This window comes from Rana temporaria, chromosome 13, assembly GCF_905171775.1.
Source record: "Rana temporaria chromosome 13, aRanTem1.1, whole genome shotgun sequence".
Taxonomy (NCBI): Eukaryota; Metazoa; Chordata; class Amphibia; order Anura; family Ranidae; genus Rana; species Rana temporaria.
The window spans coordinates 51,901,104-51,925,376 of NC_053501.1; the positions used below are offsets into that span (position 1 = coordinate 51,901,104).

The 24,273-nt window shown below is 42.6% G+C and overlaps 1 protein-coding gene across 1 annotated transcript in view; it reads left to right on the forward strand.

Moving 5' to 3' along the window:
* EHD4 (EH domain containing 4) overlaps positions 1 to 14,726 on the forward strand; it is a 67,517-nt gene extending 52,791 nt beyond the window's left edge. The window contains exons 5-6 of the mRNA XM_040333056.1: positions 9,173 to 9,337; positions 14,176 to 14,726. Of these exons, the coding sequence (XP_040188990.1) occupies positions 9,173 to 9,337; positions 14,176 to 14,712 (702 nt within the window). The 3' untranslated portion in view covers positions 14,713 to 14,726. The remainder of the gene's footprint in view (positions 1 to 9,172; positions 9,338 to 14,175) is intronic.
* Positions 14,727 to 24,273: the final 9,547 nt, after the last annotated feature.

The following is a 24,273-nucleotide window of genomic DNA, read 5'->3' on the forward strand; positions in this document are numbered from 1 at the left end:
CCCCGAGCCCCCGCTATACTTGCCTGACCCCTCGAAAGTCCCACGCGGTCCCGAGATCCTTTTCGGTTGCTCAGCCTGGCCGCTGATTGGCTAGAGCAGATGGATTGAGAGCAGCGCAGCCATTGGCAGGCGCTGCTGTCAATCACATCCAGTGACGCGGCGCGCCGAGTGGCGGGGCCGAGTGATACAAGGAGCGGCTATGGCCGCTCGCTGTATCATGGGAGCGCGCCCACAATTACTCACCACCATGTGAGCTCTCACATGACTGTGGTTAGTAATTGCGGAGAGGACAAAGACAGCCGCTGAAGTACCCCAGGAGACGTGGATTGGGGCCACTCTGTGCAAAACGAACTGCACAGTGGATGGTAAGTATAACATGTTTGTTATTTTTAAAGCAAAAAAAAAAAAAAAAATTCCTTTACTAACCCTTTAAATCGGGCGCTGCTCACAGCAGGGGTCCGATGTGTTTTAGGGACGAATCGGGCCCTAATGTTGGCCCCTTCTCAGTGTCATTGGTACAGTGATGGTGCATATTTTTAGTACTGATCACTGTATTGGTGTCACTGGTTCCCAAAAAGTGTCCAATTTTGTCGGCCACAGTATTGCAGCCCCGCTATAAGTGGTTGATCGCTGCCATTACTAGTAAAAAAAAAAAAAATTGTGCAAACCAATCAGTATATATGCTTATTGGGGTTTTTTTTAACAAAAATTTTGAGCAGAATACCAATTTGCCTAAATTGATGAAGAAATGTTTTTATATAATATTTTTTTTTACTTGGCTGTTTTATAGCAGAAAGCAAAAAATCAGTCGGTCAGTTTTTATTTTGTTTTATAGCGCACAAAAAAAAAAAAAAAAAAACAGAGGTGATCAAATGCCACCAAAAAAGATCTCCATTTATGAGAAGGGGGGGAAAAAAGACAGACATGTTTTTTTTTTTTTTTGGTTACAGCGTCGCATGTCTGCGCAATTGTCAGTTAAAATAACACCGTACCATATCGCAAAAATTGGCCATGGGCAGGGGGCCGTGGTAAATCTTCTGGTGGTTAAGGTAGAAAGTCTTTGACTCCTGCTGAGTTGGCTCAGGAGTGAACCTGCATGAATGCCCCCATAGTAAGCATCTTTCTATGGGGACACTTGGCAGGAGGGAGGAGCTAGGAGTGCCAGTGGGGGACCCCAGGAAAGGAGGCTAGGGGCTGTTCTGTGCAAAACAATTGCCCAGAGCAGGCAAGTATGACATGTGGTGTTATTTCTTTCAAATATATTTTTCCCTTTTACAACCACTTTAAACTGTTCATGCAATGTGGCTTCACTTCAAAATGTGGCTGCTGTGATTTGGCCCTCACAATGCATGTTAAGGCGACTGATAAGCAGAGAAGTGTCTATGATTAGGACTGTGGCCTCTTTGTTTTCAAAGTGCTGGAGAAACAATATTTATGGCATGCAGTCACATCTGTGTTCCTATCAGGAATACCTTTCATGCCGTCACTTGTCATTTTCGATCGGAGCACATTATAATCCTCCGCTATGAACTTTTAGCATCAGTGTTCTTTCAACAGAATGTGAAAAATTTCTCTTCATATCTCTTCCAGTCATGAGACATTTGAATGCGGCTTTTCTGCTGGCAAAGGAAACCTGTGCTGCAGGAGATATGGTGGCTAAACCTCCGTCAGAAAACAATGGCTGTCTGGCCGTCCTGCTAATCCAATGACTTCATTGCTTTCTGAGTCTTGGAGCCTGAACAAGCTTGTAGACAAGGAGTTCTAGCTTAAAGGGATGCCTACTAGAATGTATTAAAATGGTCGTAAAGCCTAAATATTTTTTACTTTCATGCATTCCTTACATTAAGTTAAAAAATGTTTAGGTGTCGGCATCCCTTCTCATTCGATCCAGTGCCATGCATGTCTGTAGCTCTTCTCTCCCCTCACTTTCGGGTCTCGCTGGCTTTGCTGGGGGCACCGGGAGCCATTGAAAAGGGGGCGACATAGCATCTCTGTGTCTGTGTCAATGGACGCAGCAGTGGGGCTCGGGTGCGAGCACATACAAGTGCCCCCATGGGAAGGGGCTTTCTGTGGGGGCACTGGACAGAGGGGAGGGGCCAGGAGCGCCAGCAGTGGACACGAGAAGAGGTTTGTGGCCGTTCTGTGCAATTATAGATATGTTTGTTTGGGGGGGGGGGGGGAATGACCTTTTTTACAATCACTATGGACCTGAGCACGACTATATACGTCCTCTTTTTAAAGAGGTATATCTCAGTAACAGCAGCAGCTGCTGCCACAACGAGATATCCATCTCTTCAGACGCCGGTCCTTTGAACGATAATGGTGGTCTCCGTGGCGGATTTGCCGCAAGATCACCGTTATCGCCAGCAGAAGAGGGGCCGCTCTCCCGGATTGGGTCCTGTCCGCGGCTTGTCATGGATACGAGTGAGGGCAAGATGGCCCCCACCCGTCTCCATAACATAGCAGGGCATAAGTGACGTCAAAATTTCACTTCCGCCCATACGTCTTAAAGAGAGAATTTTATTTTTGTCATTTTTTTTTCAAATGCCAATTTTTTTTTATTTTTTTTTTTTATTGCTTTTTAGCCCAAATATGAGATCTGAGGTCTTTTTGACCCCAGATCTCATATTTAAGAGGACCAGTCATGCTTTTTCCTATCATAAGGGAATAGGAATAAAAGTGATCCAAATTTTTATTTATTTTTTTAAAACTGTATAAAAATAAATAAAATAAAATCAAGTAAAGTAAATAAGAATTTTTATATATTTTTTTCCCCCGACAAGCTCGCACGCAGAAGAGAACGCATACACAAGTCTCGCCCACATATGAAAACCGTGTTAAAACCACACATGATCACCACACCACACACGATCGTTAGAGCGAGAGCAATAATTCTAGCCCTAGATCTCCTCTAACTCAAAACATTCAACCTGTAGAAATTTTTTTAAATGTCGCCTATGCTGATTTTTAAGGGTAAAAGTTTGACGCTATTCCACGAGCGGGCGCAATTTCGAAGTGTGACATGTTGGGTATCAATTTACTTGGCGTAACATTATCTTTCACAATATAAAAAAAAAATTGGGCTAACTTCATTGTTGTCTTATATTATTTTTTCCAAATAAACGCACTTGTAAAACAGGTGCGCAAATACCGTGTGACAAAAAGGTATTGCAATGACCGCCATTTTATTCTCTAGCGTGTTAGAACTCCCAAACATTATACATTTTTTTTTCTAAGTAATTTTCTAGCAAAAAAAATAGTTTTTAATAACGTGTAAACACAGATTCTTAAAAACAGGCAAGGTCCTTTTTTAAAGGGGTTGTAAAGGAATTTTTTTTTTATTTTTTTTTTCATAATAAGCATCCTTTTACCTGCAGACATTCCTTTTTTCACTTCCTCATTGTTCGTTTTTGCTCAGAAGTTGCTCTATTTCTTCTCTGTTCTGTTCACTTCCTGCTTGTCTGATTGTTACTGACCACCGTGAAGGGAGGCTTTACTGCGGTGGTCCGTAACATGCTCACCCCCTCCTGGGAACTACATCTGTGTGGCAGGATGCTCTCTACGTGTTAGACTTCAAGGAGATGTGAATTACTGGGCGTGCCGCAATGCATACTGGGAAATGTAGTTCTTACATGAACGAGCGCCGCAAACCAGGAAGTGAATGAGAGAACAGAAACTAGAACGCCGGAGGTGATATAGATGAAGGAATTTAAATAGGTATTTACTCGTTTTTTAACAGAATCATTACACTATTCTGTCTGTCTACCTTGCAGACATTAATTTTAGGCAAAAAAAACTTGGTTAAAGGCAGAAATGGTAGGACACATTGAATTGAGAAGGTTCCGAATGGCAGCTTTTAGTATTTGTTTCCTTTAACTGGCCACTTATAAGGTCAATACACGGTTCACAAGACTGCAGCCCAGACAGCAATAAAATAAACACACAAAAATAGCTATACAAACCCACAATGTAATGTTAGAAAAATGTTTTAGGGTGAACCTCCGCTTTAAGCTAGCCAATTCTAAAGGGCTGACTCGAACCAAAGGGATTTTTTTTTCCTATGTTATTTTAAATATATAAGAACTGGATACAATTGCTCAGTAATCCTTGCAATTATACTTTTACACATGGGGAGGCATTCATGCAAAAATTGTATTTGCTCTGAAGTCCTCCTTATTTTTTCAGAGATTTCTACTTGTACTCTGTTCTCCAGCAAAGTCTTTCTTGCTGTTGGAGCGCCACCATGTGGTTATTTTGAAGAACACATCGCAAGGACTGGATGTACTGTATCTGTATCTGTCCTTTCAGCATGCATCCAGGGTTGGCAAGCGATGACCGATTTTTTTTTTTTTTTTTTTTTGCACATTTTCTTTACTCCCAACTACTATTTTAAGGTTCAATAAAGATTTATTGAGATTTTTAGACAGTATAAAAAGAAATAGAACATGGTGCGGCCGAGGGCCCGACATAGGGCGGCTCAGGTCCGAAAACATAAAACGTGCAACATATTTAATCCTTATTACATGAGGCATAAAACAAAACAGGCAGTCATTGCAGTAAAATACATGAATCGCAAATTTCACTACTTATAGGGTATGGCCCTGGTCTATTAAGACCCCCCTCCGGCCTGGGCGCCCCCATGGGATCCATCTGCGTCCAGGCCCAGGGGGGTGGGAAGGGTCAAATCGACCAATGTGGTGAAGTAGCCAGAACTGCCAAATACCATGATACAAAACTCGAACAATGCGAAAATGCTAGAGTACAAGTAAATGACCGTGTGCATCGGTAGGATTGTGCGAAGGTGTCACCATGAAGTAGCTGACGAGTCAGCCAGAAAAAGAAACAATAGAAAGGAAACAAGGAGAGAAGTAAAGAGAAAAGGAAGGGGAGATGGGGAAGGGGTATGGGAAGCGATGTGCTCGGCCTCCAGCAGGAGTGCGACAATATGTCCCTGACCAACTCTCCTGGTAAATGTCCAGGGAAGAGTGTAAAACCTATTAACTAAATTGGAAGGGAGTCCCCAGCGTTGTTTCCCTGGCTAGCCCTTGGTCCTCAGGTGGACCCTGCAGGGGTAACCCTGTCTTTGAGTTTATTCGAAGTGGAGTATTGTCTCCAAACACTCCAAGTAAAAGAAAATTTAGCATACCTATCCAGAGACCTGGCCTGCATTTCCTCCATAAGCATGATACCATTCATTTCGTTTATCCATTCTATGATGGAGGGGGAGGAGGACGACCTCCAGTGCCTAGAAATCAGCTGCCTCCCAGCGCTCAAACAAAACCTCAGGAGGGAATTCTTCTGGAACTTGATGGCACCCGGTAAAATGGAGAGAAGGGCTATAAACGGGGAGGGAGCAAGCGGTTTGCCATAAAGGTCCGAGTAGATTGAGAAAATTTGGGCCCAAAACGGACGTATCCTATCGCATTCCCACCAAATGTGGCTATACGTACCTTTGGCTGCAGTGCATCTCCAGCACGAGTCCGGGGTCGAGGGAAACATGATCCTGAGGGTGGTCGGGACCCGGTACCATCGTGAAAGTACTTTGTAATTTTTTTCCTGCGCATAACTCGATATGGATGACTTATGCGTGAAAAAGAAGGCCTTACGCCACTCTGCCTCACTAATGTCTCTCCCCAGCTCCTCTGACCAAGCCAACGTGAATGTGGGCGGAGCGCTATGTGTGTGACCTAGCACCAATTTGTAGATCAAAGAGAGGGTGTGTCTCTGAGGGGAGGAAAGGGAGCAAAGTTGTTCAAATTCTGTCAGTGGTCTGTGGGCTTGTCCGGACCTGTGAAGTGTCTTGCAATAGGCCGTCAGGTGTAGTTGGGTGAGCCAAGTCGTTCTCGGGGAAGCTGACGTCAGGGTCGACATGAGGGAACCTGTGGCGGGGTTAACGAAGCTTCGTGCAGTGGGCAAGTCTTGCCTTAGGTGACCAGCCAGGGAGTGGAGGCCTCCACCCTCCGGTAGGTCTGGGTTATCGAAAATAGGAGTCAATGGGCTAGGGTCCGTGGAAAGGGCGTATGTTTCCCTCCTGCGGTACCATAACGTCAGGGCATCCCTAGTTAGGGGGGATATCCCCACCAAGGCTCGGTGGGACGAGGCATGGCCCCAAAGAAGGGCTCTCAGGTCCGTCGAGGACATATCTTGTTCCACACGCACTGCCACCTTACCCAGCGGGTGAGGGAACCACTCCAGAATCCGGGAGAGTACCGCCGATGCATGATAGTGTTCGAAATCTGGGAGACCTGCTCCCCCACTCAACACTGGGCAACAAAGGAGTTTATGCTTCAGCCTAGGTCGGCTACGTCTCCATGCAAACTGAATGGCCATGGATCGCACCGTACGACCAACTACTATTTTAAAACGAGTTATGCTTTGGTTATGTGTTTAGTAATTCCCTAGTAAGAGACCAGAAGCGTACAGTTGTTGTGCTCATAAGTTTACACACCCTGGCAGAACACAAACTTTTCTTTCACTCATGGTTAGTGTTTGGCTAAAGCCATTTATTATCAATCAACTTTTTTTTTTTTTTTTTATCATAATGACAACAAACTATCCGAATGTCCCTGATCAAAAGTTTACATACCCCAGTTCTTAATACCTTGTATTGACCCCTTTTAACATCAATTACAGTGAGGTATTTTGTGGATGAGGCTCTTTTGCTTCTCTTTTTCTTCTTCTCTTTATCTTCAGATGGTAAGCTTTATTTTCTCAGATTCGTTAGCTTGCCCATTCCTCTTGCCAAAAAGCCTCCAGTTCCTGGAAAATATTAAGCTGTCTTGCATAAATAGCACTTTTTGAGATCTCCCCAGAGTGGCTCAATGAAGGTTCAGGAGACTGAGATGGCAACTCCAGAACCTTCACTTTATTCTGCTGTAGCCAATGACAGGTCTACTTCAGTCACTTTTGCAAACACACATATAGCCACACTAAGGAACCTGTGCAAAATGTGGTCCCTTACTATTCCCCCTAACAGGTCTCCCATCTTGGAATATATATATTAACCTCTTGACCACCGCCCCATGTCCAAAAGACGTCCTTTTTAAAGATGGATATCTCGGTAACGGCAGCAGCTGCTGCCACAACCGAGATATCCATCTCTTCAGTGGGCGGTGGTGTACACGATAACGGCGGTCTCCGCTGCGGATTCGTTGCGAGATCACCGTTATCGGTGGCGGGAGAGGGCCCCTCCCGCCGCTCTCCTGCGCCCTCAGCTGCTTACCGTAGCCGTCGGTAGCGGCGGAAGCGATCGGGACTGTTCGGCAGTGAAGGATTGCGAGTGAAGGAAAAATGTCCTTCACCCGTCCCCATAGCTCTGCTGGGCGGAAGTGACGTCAAAACGTCAGTCCCGCCCAGCGTCTTAAAAGAGAAATTTTTTTTTTTTGTCATTTGAAAAAATGACAGTTTCAATTTTTTCTTTTTTTTTTTTCCATTTAAGTCTAAATATGAGATCTGAGGTCTTTTTGACCCCAGATCTCATATTTAAGAGGACCTGTCATGCTTTTTTTCTATTACAAGGGATGTTTACATTCCTTATAATAGGAATAAAAGGGATCACATTTTTTTTTTATTTCAGTGTAAAAAAATATTAACTAAATAAAAATAAATAAGAAAACCCCAAAAAATTTTTTTTTAAAGCGCCCCGTCGAGCGAACGCACAGAAGCGAACGCATACGCGAGTAGCGCCCGCATATGAAAACGGTGTTCAAACCACACAAGTGAGGTATCGCCGCGATCGTTAGAGCGAGAGCAATAATTCTAGCCTGCTCTGTAACTCAAAAAATGCAACCTGTAGAATTTTTTTAAGCGTCGCCTATCGAGATTTTTAAGGGTAAAAGTTTGACGTCATGCCACGAGCGGGTGCAATTTTTAAGCGTGACATGTTGGGTATCATTTTACTCAGCGTAACATTATCTTTCACAATATATAAAAAAAATTGGGCAAAATGTATTGTTCTTGTCTTATTTTTTTAATTAAAAAAAGTGATTTTTTTCCCAAAAAAAAAGCGTTTTTAAGACCGCTGCGCAAATACGGTGTGACAAAAAGTATTGCAATGACTGCCATTTTATTCTCTAGGGTGTTAGAAAAAAATATATATAATGTTTGGGGGGTTTTAAGTAATTTTCTAGCAAAAAAAACTGTTTTTGTCTCGTAAACACCGAATCTGAAAAACAAGCCCGGTGGGAAAGAGGTTAATGAATACATTGATTCCTTTTTGGAGGCAGCCCCTTTTTACTAAACGTGCAGGGACACTCCAGAAGCCCAGACTCTCTCAACATCAAAAGGCTTTCAGTGTGTATCTGTACCAAATCCAACAATCAAAGTGAAAATTGCAATCATTCAGATCAACTTATACCAAATGAAAGTGCTCATGGGCAGAGCAATTCACAGAATACAATTTTAAAGGAGATCTATGGTCACATCGTACACTTTCATTTTATAACCCTAGCGTTGTAATAGCAATGCAAACAATCATTCTTTTTGACAATACAATAAAGGCTTATGCCTTGTACACACGACTGGTTTTCACAACGAGAAAACATAATTTTTTTTTATACTGGTCGTGAAAACCGGTCGTGTGCCCTAGACGTTTTCTCGACGAAAAAACTCCCCGCAAAAAAATTGAAACCAGCTCTCTTTTTTTTTTCTCGTCGTGTTTCCTGTCAGTCTTTTTCTCGTTGCGAAAAACGGTCGTGTATGCTTTTCCGAGGGGGAAAAAAAACGCACATGCTCAGAATCAAGTATGCAGCCCAAAGGATAGCGCCATTTGAAAGTATTTCCCCTTTTTATAGTCCTGGCCACTTTCCTCAAATTCCACGTCGCCCTGGAGGTTCGGTGATTTCCGTCGGCAAGGATTGTGCCTGCGCAGTCCTTACAGGAACCATCTCGATAGCCGGAACCATATTGTCAGATCACCGGCACAAAAAAAAATGAATTTAATGTTTTTATCAATTTGAGCAAATAAAAAAACCCAGCTCTTTGTTGCATGCATTTGCAAATATATGGAAAGCCGCACTTCTGCACCAAAGGGATCTGTGTGGCATGGTATATTTACCCCTTCAGGTATATAGCATGGTAGGTCCTGCCCCCACATTTTTATTTGTGGATAGAAGTTTCATTTATTTTAATATTTTTTAACTTTTTTTGTGCTTTTTGTTTTGTCTTTTAAAAGGTGCATGCTTATATCATCAGTCACCTAAAGAGAGAAATGCCGGCCATGTTTGGAAAAGATGCAAAGAAGAAGGAGCTCATTGGCGCATTGCCTGACATTTTCCACCAAATTCAGAGAGAACATCAGATTTCGCCTGGGGACTTTCCTGATGTCAAGCGAATGCAGGTAGGTACCTTATTTCTGCAGAGGTTTGTAAATAAAATAAAAAAAACTTGTCCAATATACTAAATCGGCGTCCCAATCTACTTGTCCTTCATGACAATCCACTTGTCCTGATTTAATATATATATATATATATATATATATATATATATATATATATATATATATATATATATATATATATATATATATATATATATATATATATATATATATATATATATATATATTAGTGCTGTCAAACGATTAAAATTTTTAATTGCGATTAATCGCATTAATGTCATAGTTAACTCACGATTAATTCGTCATAAATTTTGATCGCTGTTTTCTAGCTGATCTAAAACCATTTTTGACATAAAGGGACACTTTTGGACAATCTACAGTTTGCAGGCAGAAAGAACCGTTTTTATTTTATAAAAGTACATGTAGGACACTGGGCAGACCACTAGGGACAAGGGGGGTGTGTATTTTTTACATACAGTACTGTAATCTATAAGATTACAGTATACTGTGTGTATTGTGTTTGTTTACTTTTTGAATTTGGCGCCGTTCTCCGCTCCCGTGCGTCGTAACGTCGCAGGGAACGGAGATCGGCGGCACACAGACACTGTGAATCGAGCGAGGAGGACCCGCTCGATCACACAGCGGGGTGGCATCGCTGGATCCAGGGACAAGGTGAGTAACTTGCCTGTGAATCCAGCGAGAAGGTAAGCCGCGCCGCTGCACACTCTGCACGTCCACCCCGAGCGTTAATCGCGCGATAAAAAAATTGACGGCGTTAACATGGGTTTGCGTTAACGCCGTTAATATCGCGTTTAACGCACAGCACTAATATATATATATATATATATTAGGGCTGCGGAAATTAACGATTAATTGGTCGATTAATCGTTAATTTCTTTGGTCGATTAAAATTATTTTGATCGATGACGATCCGCGGAGTGAGCTCCGCGGTCTCGCCCATAGGAAAGGCCGCGGCTTCGGCCTAGCTCCGGAGCCGCGGCGCGCTGACGTCATCATCACCTGCCCGCCTGCTTGTATCTTCTTCCCTTGCGCACGTGTGTCCATCAGCTACTCTGCAGATGGGTCTGCCTGCCTGATAGTCAGGTAAGAAAGGAAAACCATCTGTGTGTGGTAACATTATGGGGCAGATGTATATATTCCTGGAGTATGGGGGCAGATGTGTATATTAAAGCATGGGGGCAGATGCTGTAATGTACACATCTGCCCCCATGCTGTAATGTACACATCTGCCCCCATGCTGTAATGTACACATCTGCCCCCATGCTGTAATGTACACATCTGCCCCCATGCTGTAATGTACACATCTGCCCCCATGCTGTAATGTACACATCTGCCCCCATGCTGTAATATACACATCTGCCCCCATACTGCAAGAATATACACATCTGCCCCCATGCTGTAATGTACACATGGGGGCAGATGTGTATATTCTTGCAGTATGGGAGGGAGATGTGTATATTAAAGCATGGGGGCAGGTGTGTATATTACAGCATGGATGCAGATGCTGTAATGTACACATCTGCCCCCATGCTGTAATGTACACATCTGCCCCCATGCTGTAATGTACACATCTGCCCCCATGCTGTAATGTACACATCTGCCCCCATGCTGTAATGTACACATCTGCCCCCATGCTGTAATGTACACATCTGCCCCCATGCTGTAATGTACACATCTGCCCCCATGCTGTAATGTACACATCTGCCCCCATGCTGTAATGTACACATCTGCCCCCATGCTGTAATGTACACATCTGCCCCCATGCTGTAATGTACACATCTGCCCCCATGCTGTAATGTACACATCTGCCCCCATGCTGCAATGTACACATCTGCCCCCATGCTGCAATGTACACATCTGCCCCCATGCTGCAATGTACACATCTGCCCCCATGCTGCAATGTACACATCTGCCCCCATGCTGCAATGTACACATCTGCCCCCATGCTGCAATGTACACATCTGCCCCCATGCTGCAATGTACACATCTGCCCCCATGCTGCAATGTACACATCTGCCCCCATGCTGCAATGTACACATCTGCCCCCATGCTGCAATGTACACATCTGCCCCCATGCTGCAATGTACACATCTGCCCCCATGCTGTAATGTACACATCTGCCCCCATGCTGCAATGTACACATCTGCCCCCATGCTGCAATGTACACATCTGCCCCCATGCTGCAATGTACACATCTGCCCCCATGCTGCAATGTACACATCTGCCCCCATGCTGTAATGTACACATCTGCCCCCATGCTGTAATGTACACATCTGCCCCCATGCTGTAATGTACACATCTGCCCCCATGCTGTAATGTACACATCTGCCCCCATGCTGTAATGTACACATCTGCCCCCATGCTGTAATGTACACATCTGCCCCCATGCTGTAATGTACACATCTGCCCCCATGCTGTAATGTACACATCTGCCCCCATGCTGTAATGTACACATCTGCCCCCATGCTGTAATGTACACATCTGCCCCCATGCTGTAATGTACACATCTGCCCCCATGCTGTAATGTACACATCTGCCCCCATGCTGTAATGTACACATCTGCCCCCATGCTGTAATGTACACAGCTGCCCCCATGCTGTAATGTACACAGCTGCCCCCATGCTGTAATGTACACAGCTGCCCCCATGCTGTAATGTACACAGCTGCCCCCATGCTGTAATGTACACAGCTGCCCCCATGCTGTAATGTACACAGCTGCCCCCATGCTGTAATGTACACAGCTGCCCCCATGCTGTAATGTACACAGCTGCCCCCATGCTGTAATGTACACAGCTGCCCCCATGCTGTAATGTACACAGCTGCCCCCATGCTGTAATGTACACAGCTGCCCCCATGCTGTAATGTACACAGCTGCCCCCATGCTGTAATGTACACAGCTGCCCCCATGCTGTAATGTACACAGCTGCCCCCATGCTGTAATGTACACAGCTGCCCCCATGCTGTAATGTACACAGCTGCCCCCATGCTGTAATGTACACAGCTGCCCCCATGCTGTAATGTACACAGCTGCCCCCATGCTGTAATGTACACAGCTGCCCCCATGCTGTAATGTACACAGCTGCCCCCATGCTGTAATGTACACAGCTGCCCCCATGCTGTAATGTACACATCTGACCCCATGCTGTAATGTACACATCTGACCCCATGCTGTAATGTACACATCTGACCCCATGCTGTAATGTACACATCTGACCCCATGCTGTAATGTACACATCTGACCCCATGCTGTAATGTACACATCTGCCCCCATGCTGTAATGTACACATCTGACCCCATGCTGTAATGTACACATCTGACCCCATGCTGTAATGTACACATCTGACCCCATGCTGTAATGTACACATCTGACCCCATACTGCAAGAATATACACATATGCCCCCATGCTGCAAGAATATACACATATGCCCCCATGCTGCAAGAATATACACATATGCCCCCATGCTGCAAGAATATACACATCTGCCCCCATGCTGTAAGAATATACACATCTGCCCCCATGCTGTAATGTACACATGGGGGCAGATGTGTATTCTTGCAGTATGGGAGGCAGATGTGTATATTGCAGCATGGGGGCAGATGTGTATATTACAGCATGGGGGCAGATGTGTATATTACAGCATGGGGGCAGATGCTGTAATATACACATCTGCCCCCATACTGCAAGAATATACACATCTGCCCCCACCACATTTACCAGTGGCTAATGCAGAGTTGCAATGCAAGGAGATCAGCTAAAAGTAGTTGTATCTGTATGTGCGTTAATTAATCGAAATTAGTCGATTAATCGATTAAAAAAAAAACGATTAATCGAACACAAAAATTTTAATCAGTCACAGCCCTTTATATATATATATATATATATATATATATATATATATATATATATATATATATATATATATATATATATATATACTGTGACTGATTAAAATTTTTGTGTTCGATTAATCGTTTTTTTTTTTTTAATCGACTAATTTCGATTAATTAACGCACAATATATATATATATATATATATTTTTAACCGTAGTTAAATCTGAGGCTCTTTTAGGAATGCCTGGGGCTTTTAAAAAAAATGAAAGGGGCTTAATAAGAGCCGGTTCACACTGAGGCGACTCTTCAGGCGACTCAGCTGCCTGACAAGTCGCGTCCCATTGTAGTCAATAGAACCATTCTAATAGGAGCGACGCAAGTCGCTCCGACTTAGAAAAAGGTTCTTGTACGACTTCGGGGGCGACTCGGGGCGACTTGCATTGACTTCTATACAGAAGTCATTTTGCAAGTCGCATCTGAAGTCGTCTTCAGGTCGCCTTGCCGAGTCGCCCCCGAGGTCGTGCCGCCCCAGTGTGAACCGGCTCTGGCGACTTCAACTGTTAATGTTTTTAACATTGCGTTGTTTATCTCCTACTCGCCTCCCTGCCTGTGTCCAGCACCGCCCCTGGGGTCTAGCAGAGAAGGGAGAGGCCTTGCAGTGTGACGAGTACCGATTGAGTGCTCATCAGGGAAGGGGCGTATCGGGCTCTCTTAATGCTCATCAGAAGCACATCTGCTGAGGTTCCCATTGCTTTTAATCTGTAGGGTTATCAGGGAGCAAAAAGGAAGTAAAACCCATCAGGATTTACTTTTCTCTTTTAAAGGTGGAAAAAGTTCTGAAATGATTTATATTTGGTGTGGGGGTGTGTAGACTTTTTTTATAGCCACTGTATCTTTATCCATCTAAAAAAAAAAAAAAAAAAAATGTAAATATGTTTGGGGAAAGAGTATCTAAATACCATCATTTGTTTTTATCATCCACAGCAACAGCTGGAGTTATATGATTTTTCAAAGTTTCATGCTCTGAAGCCCAAGCTGATTGAGTCTGTAGACAACATGCTAGCCAACAAAATAGCTCCTCTGATGAATATGATTCGGGAGGAAGAGAGCAGTATGCCAACACAGCTGGTGCATGGAGGAGCTTTTGAGGGTACCAATGAGGGCCCCTTTGGCCAAGGTTATGGAGAAGGAGCTGGTGAGGGTGCTGGAGAAGAAGAATGGGTGGTGGCCAGAGATAAACCGGTTTACGATGAAATCTTCTATACCCTCTCTCCGATAAATGGCAAGATCTCCGGAATTAATGCCAAGAAAGAGATGGTGAGCTCAAAGCTGCCAAATAGCGTTCTGGGAAAAATCTGGAAGTTGGCTGATAATGATCAGGATGGAATGTTGGATGAAGAGGAATTTGCCTTGGCGAAGCATCTTATTAAGATTAAACTGGAGGGCTTTGAGTTGCCCAATGACCTACCTCCTCACCTCATACCTCCATCTCAGAGGAAGCCAGTCCACAACTCTGAGTGAAAAGCCCTACAATGGGAGAAGATCCATAACATTTTGGCACCCGGAGAACTCGACTGTCTAGAGAAGAGATTCAGGGTGTCTTTACAGCATAGTCTCAATGTTTTATTATGTACACTGAAGAATTTGCCCCTTCTGTACTCGGATATTTTATTTAAAAGATAGATTGTGTCTGAGATTGCAGAATGGTGAGCAATGCCATCTTTTGGTTTATAAACCATAAATTAAAATGTTATTTAAATACAGTACATGCTGTATTATTACAGACCTACAATTGCAGGGAAATGCAAAGTGAACAAAATGATTTTGCTCCCATTATTTAAATGCACATGAATGGGAATGCTTGGTAGAACAATGTGCTGAGTGCAGTAACCCATGGCAGCTAGTCTGCAATCCCCATTTTGCTAACCTGTGAAGGAAACCAGAGTGGTTGCTATGGATTACTGATCATCTTTGCCTTTAACACTTGTGAGTCAAACACAGACTGAAATGGAACTCCAGGTAAATCGATTAATGAAAAGCTGGAATAGAAACCTGTGGATGGTAAAGGAATTATAATTCTGTTCACACACCTATGTCACCTTCCCACAGGCCGGGAGACTGCTCTACAGCATCCCGGTCAGCTTTATTGGCGCCTGGGTCACCTCCCTGCACATTGGACAGATTCTGATTTATAACCAGACATGTAATTTCTATCACTTGGCACTCACATAGTGGTCCATCCAATGGTGTCACGACTCGTAATGCTCAATCCAATGCTGCCCTCCACGTGGGGAAATGCCAGACAAAAATGTAAAGACCCAGGAGGGCATAAATGCCTAGTGCATTACCAATGACAACTTTTTATTAAATACAAAAGTCCAAAACGCACTCAAACATGAGAAGGAACAAGTGTTTCAAAACGCAACTCCAGCTTTAGGCGATGTATTATTCGCTGTTGTTGGAAGGCTGATGTGTTTTTTGGGTGACATGCCCCCTTCCTCAGAGCCCTGCACTGAGGAAGGGGGCATGTCCCCCAAAATGTGTCCAGCCTTCCAACCGCAGCAAATATGGCATTGCCTAAAGCTGTCATGTTTTGAAACACATTTTCCATCTCATGTTTGAGTGTTTTTGGCTTCTGTATTTAAAGCGGAGATCTGACCACCGCTGCAAAAATTAAAAGCCAGCAGCTGCACACACTGCAGCTGCTGACTTTTAGTAATCGGCCACTTGCCTGTCCTGGAGTACAGCAATGTCGGCACCACAGCTGATGTTTCCATCAGCTGTCGGGTGCATGCCGCCTCCATTGCGAGTAAGGGAACCTGGCAGCGTAGCCTTTCAACTTCACGCCTACTGTGCCTGCGCTCCTCTCTCTAACTGGCTCAGCAGGGTGGAACTCGGTTTAAAGGCCCCTTTCACACTGGGGCAGTATGTGCAGTGGTGGTATAGCGCCCCTATACCATCAGCATTGTGGCGTTATTCGGATGCTAGCGGTGCGGTATTAACCCCCGCTAGCGGCCGAAAAAGGGTTATTGCCGCCGGCAATGCGCCTCTGCTGTTTTCAATGTGAAGGAGCGGTATACACACCGCTCCAAAAATGCTGCTTGCAGGAGATTTTTTTTTCTCTCCCGCCAGTGCATCGCCTCAGTGTGAAAGCCCTCGGGCTTTCACATTGAGAATGCTGGGGTAGGAGTATTTCAGGCGTTTATTTATGCGCTGTTTTTAGCGCTTAAACACCTGAAATACTCGGTATGAAAGGGGCCTAATAAAAGTTGTTGGTGGTAATGCATTAGGTGTTTGCACCCTCCTGTGTCTTTTTTACAGATTCTGATTCATAGTACAAGTGAGATAGGAACCTGCAAACCCAACTAGAAAATTGGGATGTCACCTGCCTGGTATACAGCGTGAAAGGTGTGAGTATCACAATCTTGCTTTTGCATGTGAAACAGTTTGTGTACATTTTATTTCAACTGTTTGCTAAGTTCTGTTTTAGAACCCATTCTCTGATCTGAGCTGAGAATGTTGGAGTTGTAACAAATTTCAAAGTATGTGCTTTGTCTTTGGTAAAACAAGTGCAAACACCCTCTGTACAGTATATTTTCTCAGCTCAAGCTTCTTTATTTGTGCAAAATTTGGGCCATTCCCGTTGCTACCTCTAGGTGGCAGAATGGTTTATGCTAGCCCATGTAGATGTTAAAAAATAAAATAAAACCGCAAGAGTTTTTTATTAATATATTAGATCAGTGTATATAGAGACCATGCATTAATGGAATTATTAAAAAAATAAATAGTATTTTTAAATGTTGATGGCTGTTGTGAAGTAAAGAATAACTGGAACATCCTAAATTGAAGATGGGACCAGCCTTATTGTATACATATATTTTTCTTCTGTATGTAAATCTTTTACACTCCTGCACTAAACACTGCTTTTTATGAGTTTATACATTTTTTAACTTGTAATGTATCTATTATAAATATATAATGCATATATGTTCATGCCATCTGCACACCTGAAATTCCTAATTTGATCAAGTGTTTTTTTTTTCCCCATATAGAAAATAAAATATTTTGTTTTGCTAATTTTAGTGTGATAAATCATTGTGTGGATAGAGATAATTAATAAATAAATATATTATCTGTGGAAAGAGCAATGTGCAAGATTCAGCTAATCTCGCTAATCTTTCACTAGCCTAAAATTCATAGGGTTACATTCCTAAACTGACCAGATGAGTATTTTTTTACTTTTTTATGGAAAAAAAAAAAAGTATTCCTCCATCCACACAAACAAGGTGTGCGGAGGAATCCACCAACCACCTTTACCAGGACATTTCATTCTGCCAGTGGGATGGAAGCGCTCTCGGAGAACACTGATCAGCAGCTGCAGTCGCTGCTCAACAAAAGGTTTCCAACTTGTTCATTCAACAGAAGTTGCTCTAACAATTGACTTTTGTCAAACAGGGGCACCCTATGGCCAGCTTTAGTCTGAATTTCATTGGATTACTGTGCACAAAATGTGTGCTCTTTACCGCCATGTTATAGATTATGCTGAAGTAGAACTTTCACCTGCACCTGTCGATCCTGCCCATGAAGTCAACCTCATTCAATTTCCTCCCATGAGGTGTCAATGCTGCTGCACTGCTAATGAATTCAGAGCAAAGTTGTCAGCCAACTTTGTCTATAAAATAAAAAAATGTTCAGTGCAGAAAGGCAATCAAACTACAATTTATTCTCTCACCATTATGTGTGTGTGTGTGTGTGTGTGTGTGTGTGTGTGTGTGTGTGTGTGTGTGTATATATATATATATATATATATATATATATATATATATATATATATATATATATATATATATATATACATACCACTACACCTAATAAAAAATAAAAAAAACAGGCAAAAAATAGAAGAATTCACATACTATATATCTACATAGAATAAATTCATGCGAACACGTAAATAGAAGTGAAGTAAGTTCATGTGTCTTCATAAAGTGAAAAAAAGTTCCACGCATATACATTCCTTGTGATTCCACCTCCGCACACAAAATGTATGTGAATCTCTACTGCCTTCCAAACGCATAACAAATAAGAGGTCTAAACAGGCACAGGTAAATTAAAATGATGGCAATGATCGCTTCCAGCTTTAGCAGCACATTCCAAGTAAAGCTTTACCTCCAAGAGGAAATATCCTTATTTATAGCTCCCTCAGGAAAAAAAAAACAGTAGAGCTCCATTTTAACCAATTTGGTAAAATAAACATTTCAAATTATATATATATATATATATATATATATATATATATATATATATATATATATATATATATATAGTACTTCAAGTGTTAAACTTGCAAGGAGGATCTTGAACAATAGAACCACAGAAATAATCTCACTGCTGCCAGCAATCCCAATAGCAGCATGGCTGTGCTCAAAAATTTCATAATGTGGGGACAGCAGGCTCCGCCCTTACGCGTTACATTCCTGGGAAGGGACTTCTTTAGAGGGACTCAATGTATACCCCCATATACTGTATATCACAGCTTGCATCTATAGTCGCCCACCCTAACACAACCCCTCCCCCTGTTTCAATTTTGGTGGATTGGTGACTCCAGTGAGTAAAATATGTCTAGCACTGTTACTGTAATATGGGATGTCAAATAGGTGCATATTGGAGTTGTATAACGTGCATATAAAGAACTCTTTATTCTCTGATTGTATTGATTTTTGTATCCCTTGAAGCCCCCCTGAAGAAGCGGATCATTCTGTGACACTGATTTATGAGACCCCCCCCCCCCCCCTTTCACTCACAGTGGGAGAGTTTACGTTCTGTATGATGTGGGGTCCAACATGAGTTACAGGGATTTTCTGTATGGGCCAAACCCACATGTTATGTGTACATATGTTTTATTGAGTATTATGTGTTGAATAAAGTTTGTATTCTGAGCAATATTTTAGTTTATTCATTCTTCTAGCACCTTTAGGCTAGGTTCACACCTATGCGAATTGAGTGCGGTTTAAACCGCATCTAATTCGCAGGACATTTCAAAATACATTGTTTTCAATGAGGCTGGTTCACATATGTGCGATGCATTCGCACTGCGTATTGCCTCCAAACCGCATGCGGTTTTTATGTCTTGCGGTGCGGCTCAGGTGCGAATTCAGTCCCATTATCTTCTATGGGTACGCATCTAATTCGCAGATGTGTTCAGTTCTCTGCAGGAGTTTCTCTCATTTAGCTCAATACAATTCTCCCCCACTCTCCTCTCACCCGGAAGTTCTCCCAGGTCTCCAAATTCGCACCTGATCTGCAGCTAAACCGCAGTTGATCTGCAGAACACCCTCTAGAGAAATCTGCAACGACAACGCAGCTCAAAAAAGCAACGCACTAGTGTGATTCCGGCCTTAAAGTCCACAGTGCCTGTTTTTGTTTTCTTTACATGTGCCTTGAATATTAAAAATTAATTAAAATTTTTGTTTTTCAGTTTTGTGGTGGTTGGTTCTGCTTTAACTTTTCCCTCCCTAAATAATATTTAGGAACCTCAGGGTAGGTCCATTTTGTATTTTTATTTATTTTTTGAGGACTGCTGTCACTAAGTGACTGAAGATTCTTCAAAGACTCAGGGACTCAAAAGATGTTAGACAGTCAGGAATTTGCCTATCACATTTTGAGAGACCCTAAAATTAAAGTCTGGAAAGTTTATGATTACAGTTCTGGTAAGATACAAAAAAAGTAAAAAAAAAAAAGTTGGTTTATTGCATTTTTGTTATATTGTTACTGTGTTTTATTGTTAACTGTTGCTGTTTGCTTTCCAGGAACACCAAACAGCTGCAGCACTGATCTGTTTATTCTGACAGCAGCAGGGTGTTGCTCTCAGAATATATATGGTAAGTGTGCAGCACTTTAAATCCCAAACGGACTATCCAAGAACAAAAGTTCAATAGTAGTTCAATCTGCGATATGCAGGGAATAAGGAGACTCGTCACCAGCATCTGACAATACTGCCACTTACCCCATGTATTGGGGTCATCACAAAGGTCACTTCAGCTTCTATAAAGTAAACTCGGGTAAGAAGGAAGCCCATCAATCTTCATGCACTTAGTGGCAGCATACCGGATAGTGGATGCAGCAAATCTGGATGCGACTCTCCTTGTTCAAAAATTACCCTCCAGTGGTAATCATCAACTATATGTCATCCCATGTAGACAAAAAGTGATAAACCTCATTGCGCAGTACATCAAAACAGTATTTATTCAGATAAGAACGATTGAAATTGCACTCGCAAAAGCAAGCTCTGTTTGTATGTATACAGCCTCTCCCCACCAGAAAGATGGCCTGTGTGCCAGCATACAGTAGCGTCACGTTGCAGACTCCTCCCTACCCACCATTTTGTTCTCTAGGGCTTCTGCTTTAAAAAGTATGTAATGTTTTGGGGTTCAAAGTCATTTTCTAGCCAAAAATTACAGATTTTTACATGTAAACAAAAAGTGCCCGAAAAGGCTTGGTCTTCAAGTGTTAGAAGAGTGGGTAATGTGTGGTAGATATAAGGTACTTGGATCTAAGGTCCCCGAACCAAAGAGCCAAGAGGGAGCAAAAAGGGCCAATTAGGACTATTGTGGTACCAATATAAAATGACACATTAGAATAAAAATATATTAAAAAAAAATATATATAAATCTTTATTACACAAAAAAAGCATGACAGACAATTGCCAAAATTAAAATGGTCACAACCAGACAACACCATGAACAGAAATCCCCGGTAGGGGAAAACATTGCGATGAGTTGAGGGTTATGGCAGTATCTCAACTAGTTTCGCGGGTTAACCCGCTTCGTCAGGAGAAGATCTAAGGCGAGTCCGCCGATGGAATAAGGCGGACGAGGCCAGACAAAACCCCCACGGTGGCCAAGGGTGAACACATACATGGAGGGACCTGTGTGTCTTATTAGTAAAAAAGGTAATGGTGGGTAAATGGGTCTCAAGAGCAGGAGCCCAAACAGGGCACATGGTGGGGTACAGCTGTGCCACGTGGATATGGTGTCCATTATTGAAGGGGGTTAAACCCTTATCCCAAACGGTGCATCAGGATAGTCCAACGACCCCGGGATGGCTGTGGCTTTACACAGCCCAGTGAATTTCCAGGTTGCATCACTATCCTGATGCACCGTTTGGGATAAGGGTTTTACCCCCTTCAATAATGGACACCATATCCACGTGGCACAGCTGTACCCCACCATGTGCCCTGTTTGGGCTCCTGCTCTTGGGACCCATTTACCCACCATTACCTTTTTTACTAATAAGACACACAGGTCCCTCCATGTATGTGTTCACCCTTGGCCACCGTGGGGGTTTTGTCTGGCCTCGTCCACCTTATTCCATCGGCGGACTCGCCTTAGATCTTCTCCTGACGAAGCGGGTTAACCCGCGAAACTAGTTGAGATACTGCCATAACCCTCAACTCATCGCAATGTTTTCCCCTACTGGGGACTTCTGTTCATGGTGTTGTCTGGTTGTGACCATTTTAATTTTGTCAATTGTCTGTCATGCTTTTTTTGTGTAATAAAGATTTATATATATTTTTTTTTTTTTAATATATTTTTATTCTAATGTGTAATTTTATATTGGTACCGCAATAGTCCTAATTGGCCCTTTTTGCTCCCTCTTGGCTCTTTGGTTCGGGGACCTTAGATCCAAGTATCTTATTTCTTGATCTCAAGGATGATGGTACCCCCCCATTACAATATTAACTTAGCTTATCCCAGAGGCTTCCCTTCTTTGGTAATGTGTGGTAGAAGCTTTGATTGAGTCCATGGAAGATTTTATTTTGTGCCACAGGTTTTTGGAAAATTGCCCAAAAAAAATTTTGCACAAAGTTGTCACTTTGAGATATTTCTCACACATGCCATAGATATATATGGAATTACACCCCAAAACACATTCTGCTATTCTCCAGAGTATGAAGTTACCACATGTGAGAGTTTTCTTGGCAGTCTAGCCATGTACAGGAGCCTAAAATCCAATGACCACCTTGAGGCCCCGTTCACACCTATGAGAATTGGTTGCGGCCTAAACCACATCCAAATCGCATTACATTATAAAATACATTGATTTTAATGAGGCTGGTTCACATATGTGCGATGCATTCGCACTGCGCATTGCCCAAAAAACGTGTGTGTTTTCTAGGCATTGCGATGCGGCTCATTATCTTCTATGGGCACGCATCTGATTCGCAGATGGATTCAGTTCTCATCCGGATTTCTCTCTTTCTCCTCAATACACTTCCCCCCTCCCCTCTCCCAGGTCTCCAAATTTGCAGCTAAAACGTAGATGATCTGCTGAACAGCTCTCTTATCTCTTTGCAGAGATAAGAGAGCTGGAATTCGCACCGCACAAGTGTGAACCCAGCCTCAGACTTTCAAAGGCTGTTTTTCCTTGTTTCACTTTCTGACTACCCATTACAGTTTTGGAGGCCTTTAAATGCCAGGATAGTTCGAAACAACCCATTTTTTGGAAAGTAGACCCTCCAATGTATTTGCTAAGAGGCATGGTGAGTATTTTTTTTTTAAATTAGGAAAGAAAATTATTTTTTATTTTCTTTTATCATTTTTCAAAACCTGACAAAAAAATGTATCCTGCCTCTTCAAATTCCTTGGAGTGTCTACTTTCCAAAAAGGGGTAATTTGGGGGAGTATAGGTAGTCAGGAAATAAAATGAGGAAGTAACCGCTTTTGAAAGCCTGAAGGTGGTCACTGGGTTTTGGGGTCCTGTATGTGGTTGGCTGCTAAAAATTCTCTAACGTGATATCCCCATACTCGGGAGAAGTAGCAGAATGTGTTGTGGGGTGTAATATCACATATACCCAATGGAATGTGTGAGAAATATATAATTAAAGTGACAACTTTGTGTAAAAAATAAATACAAATTCTAAGCACTTGTGACAAAAAAAATCATCCATACACTCAACATGCCACTCAGCCAATACCTTGGGGTGTCTACTTTCCAAAAAGGGGTGATTTGGGGAGTGTTTATACTACCCTGGAATTTCTGGGCCTCAAAAACTGTGATAGGTAGTCAGGAAATGAAGTGGGGGAATTACACTCTTTTGCCGCGTACACGCGATAATTTTTCGCCATTACAATTTTTTTTTTTTTCGGTATGTAGAAAAAACAAAGTTTTTCCAACTTCATCATTAAAACGACGTTGTCCACACACCATCGTTTTTAAAAAATTTTCTAGCAAAGCGCGGTGACGTAAGACGGCACTATAAAGGGGAAGTTCCATGCGGATGACACCACCCTTGGGGCTGCTTTAGCTGATTCCGCGTTAGTAAAATACAATTTGCGCTTTTCTGTCTGTTACAGCGTGATGAATGTGCTTACTCCATTATGAACGGTAGTTTTACCAGAACGAGCGCTCCCGTCTCATAACTTGCTTCTGAGCATGCGCGGGTTTTTAATGTCGTTTTAGCCCACACACGATAATTTTTAACAACCCAAAAAACGACATTAAAAAATGCAGCATGTTCAAAAAAAAAATGTTGTAGTTTTTCAGAATCCGGAAAATGATGTCAAGCCCACACACGATCATTTTAAATGACATTTTTTTTTTAAAACAACGTTTTTTTTCATGCCGAAAAATGATCGCGTGTACGCGGCATTTGAAAGCCTGAAAGTGCTTATTGGATTTTGAGTCCTGTACGTGACTAGGCTGCCAAAAAGTCTCTCACACGTGGTATCTACATATTAGCAGAAAGTGTTTTGGGATGTAATTCTACATGTACCCATGGAATGTGTCAGAAATATCTAATTAGAGTGTCAACTTTGTGTAAACAAAAATAAAATACTTTTTTTGGCATTTTCCAAAAACTTGTGGAAAAAAATAAAATCCTCCATGGACTCAACATGCCTGTCACATAGCTTGGGGTGTCTACTTTTCAAACCGGGGTCATTTGGGAGGTGGGGGGGATGTTTGTACTATCCTGCCATTTCTGGGCCTCTAAAACTGTAAAAGGTAGTGAGGAAGCGACATGAGAATATTAAAGCCTTTGAAATCCTGAAGGTAGTCATTGGTTTTTGGCCCCGGTGCACA